This window comes from Rhinoderma darwinii, chromosome 5 (assembly GCF_050947455.1).
Source record: "Rhinoderma darwinii isolate aRhiDar2 chromosome 5, aRhiDar2.hap1, whole genome shotgun sequence".
Lineage (NCBI taxonomy): Eukaryota > Metazoa > Chordata > Amphibia > Anura > Rhinodermatidae > Rhinoderma > Rhinoderma darwinii.
In genome coordinates, this window is record NC_134691.1 from 166,378,759 (window position 1) to 166,393,915 (window position 15,157).

The 15,157-nt window shown below is 44.3% G+C and overlaps 1 protein-coding gene across 1 annotated transcript in view; it reads right to left on the bottom strand.

The window, feature by feature from the left end:
- The window catches only part of LOC142651713 (glutamate decarboxylase 1-like), a 95,182-nt gene that overhangs the window by 2,575 nt on the left and 77,450 nt on the right, over window positions 1-15,157 (bottom strand). Inside the window, exons 9-14 of the mRNA XM_075826740.1 lie at window positions 11,527-11,643; window positions 11,289-11,353; window positions 9,804-9,882; window positions 3,514-3,663; window positions 3,194-3,301; window positions 586-675 (exon numbers count right to left, since the gene is read on the bottom strand). Of these exons, the coding sequence (XP_075682855.1) occupies window positions 586-675; window positions 3,194-3,301; window positions 3,514-3,663; window positions 9,804-9,882; window positions 11,289-11,353; window positions 11,527-11,643 (609 nt within the window). The remainder of the gene's footprint in view (window positions 1-585; window positions 676-3,193; window positions 3,302-3,513; window positions 3,664-9,803; window positions 9,883-11,288; window positions 11,354-11,526; window positions 11,644-15,157) is intronic.

Sequence of the window (15,157 nt, forward strand, 5' to 3'; positions counted from 1 at the left end):
GGGGATTTAGACTAACACAGAAATACATTGTGTGCATCTGGAGGTATTTACACTTAAGCGTAGTTTGGGATGTTCCTGTATAGATAGAAAAAAAAAAAACTGGTACGTATCATCAGTGGAAATTACCTGTACTTGTCCACACGTAACGGATTTGCTGCTGAAAATGTATTGCACAATTCCGCAGAAACTAGCAGGGTTTCTTCTTCAGAAAAAACGCACCATTTCCTGCGTATTTTACTGCAGAAAATGGTACGGATTTTGCAGCATTTTTCTCAATGTTGGAAGATAGTAAAACGCAGCAATTCAGTCGAATTTTCGCAGTAGGAGTTGACGTGCTGCGATACGAAAAATACGCACCGCAGATGAATTTTGGTCTCAAATTTTACGCAGCTCGTGGATGAGATATGTTACATCTCACCCACTTTGCTGCTACTGTATTCTGCTGCGTATTTTTCGTCCGCAATTCTGGATGGAAAATACGCAGCAATTTCGCTACGTGTGGGCAAGCCCTAACTATCCATGGCTCGGTATAGCTAGTAATACATTTGATCTATTTAATATAAAGATCTCAAATAAAACTTCTACCTTGTGCAATTTAGTATTCCATTCTTTGTCTCTTGGCATGGCATTCAGTCTTGGTGGTATATACCAAAAACAGACATTAGTATGCTCTGGCTAATGAAAAAAAAAGGTGGTTACATTATCATCCATCTTACACTACACATTCCAGTCACTAGAAAAAGTAGCTTTTGAGGGTAAAATATCTAGTCAGCATGTGATATTTTAAGCTTAGCCAGCTTATGTCTTAAAGGAGTTCTCCGCTTTGAAAAATCCTCACATGTTAGAAGGGTCCCTTGACAATAAAGTGTGTCCCCTACTGGGACCCCAGTGATCAGCTGTAATTGTTAGGAAACCTGGCAGTAAGTGTTCAATTTCCCTACAGCGCCACTACAGGGGACATTTAGTACTACAAACTACCCATTCATATCAATGGGTTGTCTGTGTAATATAGGATAGGTCCTCTGTGTAAATGCTCTCCACTGTGGCCACGAGATGGGGATCCTAAAAAGAGGGCCATCTCTATTAACTCAGAATGCCCTAATAGCGTATATGAAAATTGTTTTTCTAAACTATGCAATCCCTTCAACGGTCAGTAATACTTCCACCTACTGAGCAGACAGTAAGCACTGAAAATATATAATGGACAATTTACCCCTACTGTAAATTAAAATTATTAGAACTATTATGAAATAAATAAGAGTTGGTGATCATAAACTTATATACAGGTTATTGAAGACTGTGGGGATGACAAATTTGAATTTATACATCTCAGCTGCTATGGGTCAGTTCACACGTTGCGTAAATACTGCGTTTTTTCCGTAACGGAATTCGTTGTGGAAAATCTGCAGCAAATACAGTAGCAGCAAAGTGGATGAGCTAAAACACTTCTCATCCACACGCTGCGTAAATACTGAGCGGAAAAACTTGACCTGCTTATTTGTTGCAGGTTCTCACCATTGAATTCAATGGGGGGGGGGGGGTAAATCCCGCAACAAATAACAGTTGTTCCATTTTTTACGGCGGGTTCGCAGTGATTCCGCCACAAAATACGCAATTCAGAAAAAAATAATCTCATACTTACCTAGAAGTCTGTGTTCCCCCCTCCAGGGCGGCCTCCTGGGATGACGTTTCATCCCATGTGACCACTGCAGCCCTTCACAGGTTGTAGCGGTGGTCACACGGGATGAAATATCAGGAGGCCGGCCTGGATGACGTCAAAGGGCCGGCCATCTGGGATGGCGCTTTATCCCATGTGACCGCCGCTGCAGCCAATCACAGGCTGCAGCAGTTTCCTGCTAGCAGTCCGGCTAAGTACTGCAGTTTTCCGTAGCGGACATTCCAGATGAAAAACTGCAACACAATTTGGTGCAGTTTTTCGCCCGGAATTCTCTGCGGTGCACAGGGTGGATACGCTGCGTGCTTTTACGCAGTGTAACTGACGTGTGTGAACTCAGCCTAAAGGGGTTATCTAGGATTTCTAAACTGATGGCTTATCCTTGTCCTCTTCATTGTTTACCTCTGATTTCATTTATTTCGTAGCGGTTGTGCAAGGAATTGCAGCGTTGTCCCATTCAAGTAAATGGGACAGCACTGCAATACCAAGCACAACTGCTACAAATGTAATGGCATGTGCAATTATAAAAAGGAATCAAACTTGGGGCAAACATTTAAGAGGCAGCATCACTCGTGTGATCACTGTGTCCCTTCAAACATCTGATTGGCAGGGGTGCCGAGAGTTGGACCCACACCAGTCAAATGTTGATAGCCTATTCTAAGGACAGGCCGTCAATTTTGAAATCCTGGATAATACCTTTAATCTCAATCGGCAATTTAATAATAGGAACCGAAGTTTTGTTTTTTTTACAAAAGGACAGTCTATCAGCTACAATTTAGATTGGCAGCCATATTGCTGACCCTCAGCATGTTTTGTTTCCTTTTCCATTCATACGTTCCATGTTAGTGGCCAGTCCACAAGTGTAAATCTGCATCTCCTTCCTCCTGTGCAGATGGTTGCAACATATTGCTTCCGGGGGACTGAATGCCGCAAAAAGTATATGGCCAGGACCACACACAGAGTTTTGATTCAGTTTTGATGCAGTTTTTGGCTAAAACACAGAAGGGAACACCAAAGAATGGAGATGCATCAGTCTTTTCTACAGTATACACCTTTTCTTTGCTTTAAATCCACTTCTGGCTTTGGTTAAAAAAACTGCACCAAAAAACTGCATCAAAACTCTGTGTGTGATTTTACCCTATAGAGCTACTGGTTGGCATATTTTCGGAATATACAGTGCATACATTTACCGACAAGTTAATAGGGAAAACCCATCATTAAAAAAATGAAAAAAAATATAGTCTTTGTATCATTTACAAGTTAAGGTAGTTCAACCATAAAATATTGGGAGAGATTTAACAATACCTGAGCATCAGTCTCTCAACAGAGTGTGCACGCTGCACTGGAGGAATCGGCTGTGGCCTTAAAATCTTCCACAATTGAATCGATTTGCCACAACTGTATTCCAGCCCCATTTTTTCCCACACAATTATTCATTGCGCTTTGCATTCCTACTCCAATTGTAAAAGTTTAAATGAACCAGATTTAAAAAGTGAAAATTGATTTGTTGAGACTTACTTCACCAGGAAAGACTAGTTCAAAGTTAGCTGTAGATTTCAGCTTCTTGTATAAATATTCTGCATTCTCCAGACATCTGTTAATTTGTAGTTCAAAGCCACAGGTGCCCTGAAAGTAGTTGAAGAAATTTTTTTTAAAACACTTAGGCCAATTACTAAAGGAACGCAATATGGATTTTATGGTCAATATTAAAGCCATAACACCAGGAGCATGGGAGGTTCTACTGAATCGAATTAAGATCACCATAAGTTACGTGAAATTTAGGTATTGCAGCCCCTAAAGAAATACTCCATATTGTGTCCCCTAATAAGACAACTTACTTTTGCTTTCCACATGAGCCATAGTTTAAAAACATCAACATGTCTGCCACACTGGATACTCTTATCACCTGTATCATAAGTTACATCATATTGTTTGTCTGGTTGAAAAAGATAATTGGCACACAACTCATTGCATGCTTGCAAGAGACCCTGAAAGAGAAAGGACAGTCATTTGGAGGGGAGAAATATAGATGTGGATAAGCAGTATTTCGCATTCACAAATCTACATGTCATTTTTTGCACTGTGAGAACAGTCAGTAGGCTTACCTGCAGTCCTACGAAAACTACAGGTGAGGCATCAGTGTATATCACAGGAAAATATCCCAACATATACATTGATGTACCCATACACCATGGCAAATGTACGCCAATGGGGTGTCCTTTTGGCATATGTTTGGCCAGGATAGGCCAAACTGTATCAAAAAGGCAGTCAACTACTTCTAAATACTGTATACAAAAAAAATTATATATATATATATATATATATATATATATATATATGTATAAATATATGTATAAATATATATATATATACACACACACACACACACACACATACTGTAATGATAGGGGTAGGGAAACGGACAAGTGAGCCCTAATCTACCCGCCACTCTGTCCCTGCCTACTTGCAACGACCCGCCCTAGGCGACGGGGTACAACTGGGCGGCGGTCCCTACGCTCAGTAAGTGCACGAGACAAACAGACAAGGGTACACAAAGCTAAGGGAAATGGGGCAATTGCCCACGGCAACACCGTGAGCAACAAGAGAGGTGAACGAGCCGAGTCAAACCAGGAGTGTACGAAGTACCAAACGCAGAGCAGAAGAGTAGTCAGTAAGCCAGGGTCAGTATGGAGCAGGATCAAAAAGTCAGGAGCTGTAGCTGGGCCAGGAAACCACACGAGAAGAATCACAAGCACTGGAAGAACAGGAAAGGCAGGTATAAATAGACAGAGGGCGGGAGCTAGCTGAGTCTGGCCAGGCTGCGATAGGCTCTCCCACTCCTAAGCCTGCCAGCCTGAGTGGTGGAAGCTGGAGTTAGTCTCAGAGGCATAGACTCAGGTGCCGACTGATTACCTATGGGCGTTAACCCCGCTGTGCCTGGCAGATCCTTTACAGTACCCCCCCCCCTTTTATGAGGGCCCACCGGACCCTTTCTAAGTGTACCTGGTTTATTGGGGAAACGAAGGTGGAACTTCCTGACCAATACCCCAGCGTGAACATCACGGGCGGGTACCCAAGTCCTCTCCTCAGGCCCGTATCCTCTCCAATGGACCAGGTACTGGAGGGAGCCTTGGACCATCTTGCTGTCCACAATCTTGGCCACCTCGAATTCCACCCCCTCAGGGGTGAGAACGGGAACAGGAGGTCTCCTCGAGGGAGCTAAGGACGGGGAGCAGCGTTTAAGGAGGGAGGCATGAAACACGTCGTGTATTCGAAAAGATGGGGGAAACTCCAGTCGGAAGGAGACAGGATTGAGGACTTCAATGACCTTATACGGCCCAATAAACCGGGGAGCAAATTTCTTGGACGGGACCTTAAGGCGCAAGTTCCTAGACGATAACCACACCAGATCCCCGACCATAAACAAGGGGTTAGCAGAACGTCTTCTATCAGCCTGAGTTTTTTGTACGCTCTGGGACGCCTCTAGGTTCTTCTGAACCTGGGCCCAGACTGTGCACAGTTCCTGATGAACGACCTCTACCTCGGGATTGTTGGAACTACCAGGTGAAACGGAGGAGAACCGTGGATTAAACCCAAAATTACAGAAAAAGGGGGAGACCCCTGACAAGTTACTGACCCGGTTATTGAGGGAAAATTCGGCGAGGGGAATGAATGAGACCCAATCATATTGACAGTCAGAGATAAAACACCTTAAATATTGTTCTAGAGATTGATTAGTCCTCTCAGTTTGGCCATTAGTTTCAGGATGGAAGGCAGAGGAGAAGGACAGATCAATCTCCAACTTTTTACAGAAGGCTCTCCAAAACAATGAAACAAATTGCACCCCTCTGTCCGAAACAATATTGACAGGGACCCCATGGAGACGCAGGATGTGTTTGACAAACAAGGTAGCTAACGTCTTGGCATTTGGGTAGTTTCTTGAGGGGCACAAAGTGGCACATCTTACTAAAGCGGTCTACTACAACCCACACCACCGACTTGCCTTGAGATGGAGGCAAATCGTTGATAAAATCCATGGAGATATGGGTCCAAGGTCTCTGGGGAATGGGCAAAGAACATAGTAAGCCCGCTGGTCGGGACCTGGGAGTCTTGGACCTAGCACAAACCTCACAAGCGGCGACGTAGGCCTTAACGTCTTTAGGCAACCCAGGCCACCAATAGTTTCTGGCAATGAGGTGTTTGGTACCCAGGACGCCTGGATGACCAGATAGTGCAGAGTCATGGTTTTCCCTAAGTACCCTTAGCCGGAATTGCAGGGGAACAAACAGCTTGTCCTCAGGAAGGTTCCCGGGAGCTGAACCTTGATCAGCCGCGATTTCTGAGACTAAATCAGAATCAATAGAAGAAATTATTATACCAGGAGGCAGAATACAAGCAGGATCTTCCTCCGAAGGGGGGCTGGCCATGAAGCTACGCGACAGTGCATCGGCCTTAATATTTTTAGACCCAGCCTTATAGGTAACCAAAAAGTTGAATCTGGTAAAAAATAGCGCCCATTGAGCTTGTCTCGGGTTTAGCCTCCGGGCAGATTCTAGGAAAACCAGATTCTTGTGGTCGGTAAGGACCGTTACCTGGTGCCTAGCCCCCTCCAGGAAGTGGCGCCACTCTTCAAATGCCCATTTAATGGCTAAGAGTTTGCGGTTGCCAATATCATAGTTAATCTCAGTGGGCGAAAACTTCCTGGAGAAGTAGGCAGAGGGACGGAGATGGGTGAGGGACCTGGTACCCTGGGACAAGACAGCCCCCACTCCCACCTCGGATGCGTCAACTTCCACGATAAATGGCTCCATTTGGTTGGGCTGAACCAGCACCGGGGCCGAGATAAAGCACTTCTTAAGGACCTCAAAAGCCTGGACAGCCTCAGGAGGCCAGTGGAGGAGATCAGCACCTTTGCGAGTGAGGTCCGTAAGAGGCTTAGCGATGACCGAGAAGTTAGCAATAAATCTCCTGTAATAATTAGTGAACCCCAAGAAACACTGTAACGCCTTCAGGGAGGCAGGTTGGACCCATTCCGCCACAGCCTGGACCTTGGCGGGGTCAATGCGGAATTCATGAGGAGTGAGGATTTGACCCAAAAATTGTATCTCCTGTACCCCAAACACACATTTTTCGGTTTTCGCAAACAGTTTGTTTTCCCGAAGGACCTGGAGCACCTTCCTGACATGCTCAATGTGGGAGGACAGGTCCTTGGAAAACACCAGTATGTCATCAAGGTACACTACAAGAAAAACCCCCAGGTAATCCCTTAAAATTTCATTTATGAAATTCTGGAAGACCGCAGGAGCATTACACAACCCAAAGGGCATGACGAGGTATTCAAAATGACCTTCGGGCGTGTTAAACGCAGTCTTCCACTCATCCCCCTCTTTGATGCGAATAAGGTTATACGCCCCCGTAGATCAAACTTAGAGAACCATTGGGCCCCCTGAACCTGATTAAAGAGATCAGGAATCAAGGGAAGGGGATACTGGTTCCTTACAGTGACCTTATTCAAGTTACGGTAGTAAATGCATGGCCTAAGACCACCATCCTTCTTCCCTACGAAGAAGAAGCCAGCACCTACCGGAGAAGTAGAGGGGCGAATGTAACCCTTGGCCAGGCATTCCTGGATATACTCTCTCATGGCTTCACGTTCGGGACAAGAAAGATTAAATATCCTACCCTTAAGGAGCTTAGCTCCTGGTACCAATTCGATAGCGCAATCGTATTCTCTATGAGGAGGTAACACTTCAGAGGCCTCCTTAGAGAAAACATCAGCGAAGTCCTGCACAAACTCAGGTAGCGTGTTCACCACCTCAGGGGGAGAAATAGAATTAACAGCAAAACATGACGTCAAGCATTCATTACCCCATTTGGTAAGCTCCCCAGTATTCCAGTCAAACGTGGGATTATGCAACTGCAACCAGGGAAGGCCTAAAACCAAATCGGACGATAATCCCTGCATCAACAGTACAGAGCACTGCTCCAAATGCATGGAGCCAACAAGGAGTTCAAAAACAGGGGTATGCTGTGTAAAATAACCATTAGCAAGAGGAGTGGAGTCGATACCCACTACCGGAACAGGTTTAGGCAAATCAATCAAAGGCATAGCTAGAGACATAGCAAATTCCACAGACATGATATTAGCAGAAGACCCTGAATCCACGAAGGCACTGCCGGTAACAGACCTACCCCCAAAAGAGACCTGAAAGGGAAGCAAGATTTTATTACGTTTCATATTTACGGGAAATACCTGTGCGCCCAAGTGACCTCCCCGATGATCACTTAGGCGCGAAGTTTTCCGGCTGCTTATTCTTACGCCTAGGACAGGTGTTCACTTGATGCTTGTCATCCCCACAGTAGAAGCAGAGACCATTCTTCCTGCAGAACTCTCTACGTTGTCGGGGGGACACGGAGGCCCCGAGTTGCATAGGTACCTCCGAGTCTTCCGTGGAAGAGTGAAGCAACGGGACCTCGGGAGGCATCATGGGGGAGTCAGAGGGGAAAACACAAAAACTTTCAAGTTGTCGTTCCCTGAGACGTCGGTCAAGTCGTACCGCTAAAGCAATAACCTGGTCTAGGGAGTCAGAAGAGGGATAGCTAACTAGCAGGTCTTTCAGGGCGTTCGACAGACCCAACCTAAACTGGCACCTTAAGGCAGGGTCATTCCACCGAGAAGCTATGCACCACTTCCTAAAGTCAGAACAATACTCCTCAACAGGTCTCTTACCCTGACGTAAGGTCACCAGCTGACTCTCGGCAAAGGCAGTCCTGTCAGTCTCGTCATAAATGAGTCCGAGAGCAGAAAAGAAACGATCAACGGAGGAAAGTTCAGGGGCGTCAGGAGCTAAGGAGAAGGCCCACTCTTGGGGCCCTTCCTGGAGCCGGGACATAATTATACCCACCCGCTGGCTCTCAGAACCTGAGGAGTGAGGCTTTAAGCGAAAGTAACGCCTACAACTCTCCCGAAAGGAGAGAAAAGTCCTCCGGTCCCCTGAGAACCGGTCAGGCAACTTAAGGTGGGGTTCAAGGGGTGAGGTGAGGGGCACTACCATGGTAGTGTCAGGCTGGTTGACCCTCTGAGCCAGGGCCTGGACCTGTAGGGAGAGACCCTGCATTTGCTGGGCCAGGGTCTCAAGGGGGTCCATAGTAGAGACAGGGACCAGGGTAGACTAGGTAACGGGCTTGTGATTATGTAATGATAGGGGTAGGGAAACGGACAAGTGAGCCCTAATCTACCCGCCACTCTGTCCCTGCCTACTTGCAGCGACCCGCCCTAGGCGACGGGGTACAACTGGGCGGCGGTCCCTACGCTCAGTAAGTGCACGAGACAAACAGACAAGGGTACACAAAGCTAAGGGAAATGGGGCAGTTGCCCACGGCAACACCGTGAGCAACAAAAGAGGTGAATGAGCCGAGTCAAACCAGGAGTGTACGAGGTACCAAACGCAGAGCAGAAGAGTAGTCAGTAAGCCAGGGTCAGTATGGAGCAGGATCAAAAAGTCAGGAGCTGTAGCTGGGCCAGGAAACCACACGAGAAGAATCACAAGCACTGGAGGAACAGGAAAGGCAGGTATAAATAGACAGAGGGCGGGAGCTAGCTGAGTCTGGCCAGGCTGCGATAGGCTCTCCCACTCCTAAGCCTGCCAGCCTGAGTGGTGGAAGCTGGAGTCAGTCTCAGAGGCATAGACTCAGGTGCCGACTGATTACCTATGGGCGTTAACCCCGCTGTGCCTGGCAGATCCTTTACACATACATACACTTTTTACATTTGAAAAGAGCAGATGTATTATGCTGTATAGGCATACTGTAAGTCCAGAGCATAGTGTGAATCTAGACCAATAAATTGTAATATCGACTAGTTGACAAACTAAAATTATCATCTGCTAAAGAATTAGCAGGGCAGACAGTATTAACTGTATATTGTTTATGCAAGATGGATGTGGAACAAAGAAACCAAGTAAATTAATTGAGATCTAAATTATGTGGCACAGTTTATGGCAAAGTAAAGAGACATCATCAAGTACTAGAATATTTTCTTAATAAAACTAGGCACTATCTTGTTTAATCCAACCCATACATTGTAAAGCTTATACAAACCTGGATAAAGCCATAAAAATTGTATTACCTTCTCCTGAAAGAGAATTGCAGAACACTGAAGGGGAACACCCATCATTTTATGTGGATTCCAGGTCACTGAATCAGCCCTATGGAGAAAAAAATTATAATAAATAAACATTTAGATGGAATAAAGATGGGTTTTTACTTTGCCAAACCTAAGGTGCCAGATAAATTAATTATAGTATGAAGATAAGCTTTTTATATACAATTCTCACCATTTTCAAGTCAGTGAATGGAAATATTGTTGTTGAAATCCTGGGGTTGAAAACCCATTACTTCTCACAGCTGAAGGTTTCTGACAATGTACCACTCTCAACAATCCTCAGATGTTTTAAAGGGGTCATACAGCGTTGTGTATAAAGGCTCATAGGGGCAGATTAACTGCTGTGTCTTGGTGTAGAAAGTGTTGAAAAATGCGCCAAATTTTTGTGCAATTTTGATATTTGCAACTCACTATACACTTTTTAAAAGTGTTCCCGGAGAGGGTATGGCTTAGCTGGGGAGGGGTGAGGGTTGAATGCGCCAACATGCACCAAAAACTGGCCCAAATTAAGCTAAATCTAATAAGAAAGAGTATCTAACAGGTCATGCAAGATATGCCAAATTTATCATACAGTGTGTACCGCAGTGATAAATTTGGTGCATTTTGTGACTTCCTGGTCTAAGTTTATGCTGTTTAATGATTAGACAGCATTAGTAAATGTGGACCAATGTTTTGGCAGAGCAAAGCTCCATGAAGTTAAAGCCATTTTACACTGGACAATATCGGGCAGACGAGCGTTTAAATAAACGCTTTTTTCCGATCATTGCCCTGCGTAAACAGGGCAATGATCAGCTGATGAACGAGCAAATGCTCCTTCATTGGCTGATCGTATTGTTTATGCAGCAGAAATATTATTGTTGTCTGCAGCTCATCTTCCTGTGTGAACAGGGAGATGTGCTACCGGCATGATGGAAATGTATAGGGACGACCAATTGTCTCCATACATTCCTCCCTGGGAAAGGAACAAACAAGCGCCGATCAACAAGCTGTCTCGTAAGTTGATGGAAATGCATGGGGACCACCAATAGTCTCCATACATTGCTCCCTGTGAAAGGAGCAAACAAGCGCCGATCAACGAGCTGTCTCGTAAGTTGATGGAAATGTATGGGGACGACCAATAGTCTCCATACATTGCTCCCTGTGAAAGGAGCAAACAAGCGCCGATCAACGAGCCGTCTCGTAAGTTGTGGTTTGTTAACACAGCCCTTGTCAGGCGCTGTAAGAGGACCCTTAAACAAATATGCACATAGAGGTCTGCTTAAGATAAGCCTGTCACGCAACATGGCTTCAAACTAAATCATTGGGCTTCAGTGGGTGTCCACAGATTCTTGATCCAATTTAATGTCCCTCATCCCGAAGCAGGACCAAGATATATTTCACACAGTGAGGTAAGATCACAGGATTTGTGTCAATGTACACTTACTAAATACAAAATTTGAAGGATTGTACCTTTCAATGCCGCTCAGTTTTGTCCTGTGCTTTTTTGAGAGTAGCAATCCTCCGCCCCATGCTGCCTACAGTAGTACAAAACAAGTCCATTAGACACAATATTAATTAAAAAAAAGTTCTCTATATATTATATACACCCAATATATTTTATGCTGTTTGCATGGGGCCTCAAACAAGAACACCATTTTACTGTCAAACATGGTTGCAGTTGCAAAACAATATAATTAAAGGACCTTACATCAACATGCATCCAGAGCCCATGTTTCTCACAGATGACAGCTATCTTGACAAAGGGATCAAATGCTCCATACACTGTAGTCCCAGCGGTGGCACTGACATAGAACGGTACATGTCCCTGCAAATAGAGGTTATTCTATATAAAAATGGGAAGCACTTTCACACTTTATACCAAGGATACGTACATATACGTTTATTTGATCTAAACATACTGCAATCTTAGCGAACGTCTCACAAATTAATGGGACCAAATTCTGCCCAATACTACACAAAGTTTAACTTGCTTTAATACAATATTGATTTAGATTTACATTATTTCTTTTAAAGTTAAACCCTTTCATTTAAGAGCCAGCTCCTGTGACCCCGAATTTTGCAGTATTACATACAGAAATTTACATACATAGCTGTCTATTTAATACATGGACAGCTCAAGTCCACTAGCGAAGCAGCTCTAGTGTACATATTCCCCAACAGGGCATGTGGAAAGGATTTTAGGATGATGCAACACCTTAAACTATTTGGGGCAGCATTATTTTTGCATTGTGATTGCAAAATTAAATCATATTCATTTGTTCAGCCTAGGGTATATGTCTACAAGAAACTTTGCAGCACAACATTACATTTTTTATTACATTTGAGTGGAAGTAATGACATGCAATCTCAAAAGGCATTGGTCCACATTTATAAATAGTTAAGTCACACATGGCAGATTATGTTGCAGGAATTTTCTGCAACAGAAATTCAGTTCCATTCATCTGAATGGAGTTGTTTCTGCATTAGGTGCATGGATTTCCGCAAAGTGAATTTAAATGAATCGAAATGATTTTCAATCGCAGTAAATTTCTGCAATAATATCTGCCGCGTGTGACTGCACCCTTAAGCAGTGTATGCCAGGTTTCACAGGGTGCTGCACTCTCCCAGCATGTAGGGGGCGCCACTGGACTCTGCCTCTATTCTGTGCTCTGCTCTTAGTTACACACACAGGGTAAATAAGAGCCGAGGAGCAAGAGAAGAGGTGGAAGCTCTGCCCGCAGCCCGTCCTGCAAGAAGCCTGTGAGCCTGTCAGCAAGGAGAGATGGTGAGTTTCTATGTTCTCTGTGTGTATATGTGTGTGTATACATTATGTGTCTGTGTGTCTCTGCGTGTATACAGTATGTGTCTCTGTGTGTTTATGTGTCTCGGTGTATAGAGTATGTGTCTGTGTATACAGTATGTCTCTGTGTTTGTATGTGTTTATATTACAGTGTGTCTCTATGCATGTGTTTATGTCTCTTTGTAAAAGGGTGTGTTCAATATTAATGTAGAACAGATAAATTGAAGATATATCTGTGCTGCCTCCTTTATACCCTGCTGCCCCCTATATACCCTGCTGTTCCCTATATATCCTGCTGCCTCCTATATACCCTGCTGCCACCTTTATACCCTGCTGCCCCCTATATACACTGCTGCCCCTTATATACCATGCTGCCCCTATATACGCTGCTACCCCTATATACACTTCTGCCCCTATATACCCTGTTGCCCCCATATACCCTGCTACCCCTATATACGCTGCTGCCCCTATATACGCTGCTGCCCCTATATACACTTCTGCCCCTTATATAACCTGCTGCCCTTTATATAACCTGCTGTCTTTTATATAACTTGCTGCCCCTATATACCCTGCTGCCCCCTATATACTCTGCTGTCCCTTATATACCCTGCTGCCCTTATATACCCTGCTGCCCCTTATATAACCTGCTGCCCCTCATATAAACTGCTGCCCCTTATATACCCTGCTGCCCCTTATATAACCTGCTGCCCCATATATCTTGCTGCCGCTATATATCCTGCTGCCCCTATATATCCCGCTGCCTATATATATCCTGCTGCCCATTAAATCACCGGCTGTCCCTTATATACCTGGCTGCCCCTTATATACCCGGCTGCCCCTTATATTCCCTGCTGCCCCTTATATAACCTGCTACCTCTTTTATACCCTGATGCCCCCTATATACCCTGATGCCCCCTATATACCCTGCTGTTATCATCTCCAACATTATCTGTACTCAGAGAGTTATCACTGTATTATCTGTGGTGTTACATAGGACTGCAGGTAACATCTACTACATTATCTGTACTCATAGAGTTTTCACTGTAATATCTGTTGTGTTACATAGGACTGCAGGTAATGCTACTACATTATCTGTTCTCAGAGAGTTATCACTGTGTTATCTGTGGTGTTACACAGGACTGCAGGTAACGCCTTTATGTGTTTGTATATGTTCCTGTCTGTGTATTTATCTGCCTGCGTGTGTGTGTGTGTGTGTGTGTGTGTGTGTGTGTGTGTGTGTGTGTGTGTGTGTGTGTGTGTGTGTAGGTCTATATATTTACCTGTATGTATATATTCCAGATGTGTGTATGTATATTTGCCTGTATGCCTAAATATATGCCTTTATGTATGTACAGTATATATGTTCCAGTATGTGCGTGTCTATATATGTGGTTCATTTTTGGTTTGTGTAGGGGGCGGCAATAGAGAGTTCCGCAAAGGGCGCCATCCAACCTAAGGCCGGCCCTGGTTAAGGAGAATCTGTCACCAGCATTTCAACTATCCAACTCTACTCACCCCTCCCTGGCTGCTGCTGTCAAAAGTTCATTGCCATTATCCCCTCTCCTAAACTTCTCATAAATAAGGGTCTGCAAATATTTTGCATCTTTTATGGTAATAATCCAGCAGTCTCATTCGTTCCTCTTCTTATGCCCGCCCACCGCCAAAAACTGTATTGCGCTGAATGCCGGAATCTCGTCTGAGATGGTGCCCCTCATGTATGGTTCGACACCCTTCGCTGCTTCGGCCTCAAATCTAGTTCTATAAAGAAGCAAGGGATCTCAGCAGCTACAGAGCTCAGTACAGTTTGTACGGTGCCAACCAAGAATAATATTAACAAAAGAAGAGAGAGGAAGGGTAAATCCTGGTATAGAGAGGCACTCGGCTCAATTGGCTAAAAAATTTAAAAATGTATTCATTATAAAGGCTAAAATTTACAATCTTGCATGAAATGACAAACAAACAAACAAACAAACAGACATCACAAGCCCGCCCGGGTAGTGGGTAACATGATTCACTAGGTTTAAGAAACAATCTTACTCAATAAGCAATAAACAGTTTTGGCCTGATATATCGGTGTGTACATCAAGTAAAGCAAAATAGTTATATGTAAGTAAGATCAGAATCATGAGGTGGTAAAATTATCAGTAATATAATACCACTAACTGAAGAGGGCTGAATATAATACCATGGGCTAGAAATGGAATACTGGCTTTAAATAGAAAGTAGTCACAAAGCAAATATTGTGCATGGACGTAGAAAATTATACAGATACATGACAATCAATGGCCTAGTTGTAGACTGCATGATGTAACATACAGGGAGTCAACCCATAAGATAAATGTATGGAAGCAGTGGCGGATTAAGTAGACCATAGGCCCTGGGCTGTTATCCAAACTTGGGCCCCCCCTTCTCCACCGCCGCCCTGTAACTATTGTTAACACTACCTTTTTGTCCAGACATTAACAAATGGGTGTTACTACTCCCCTTGTCAAAAGGCTGTGTCCCCACATACTGACAGTCTCCAACCATCACTGACAAT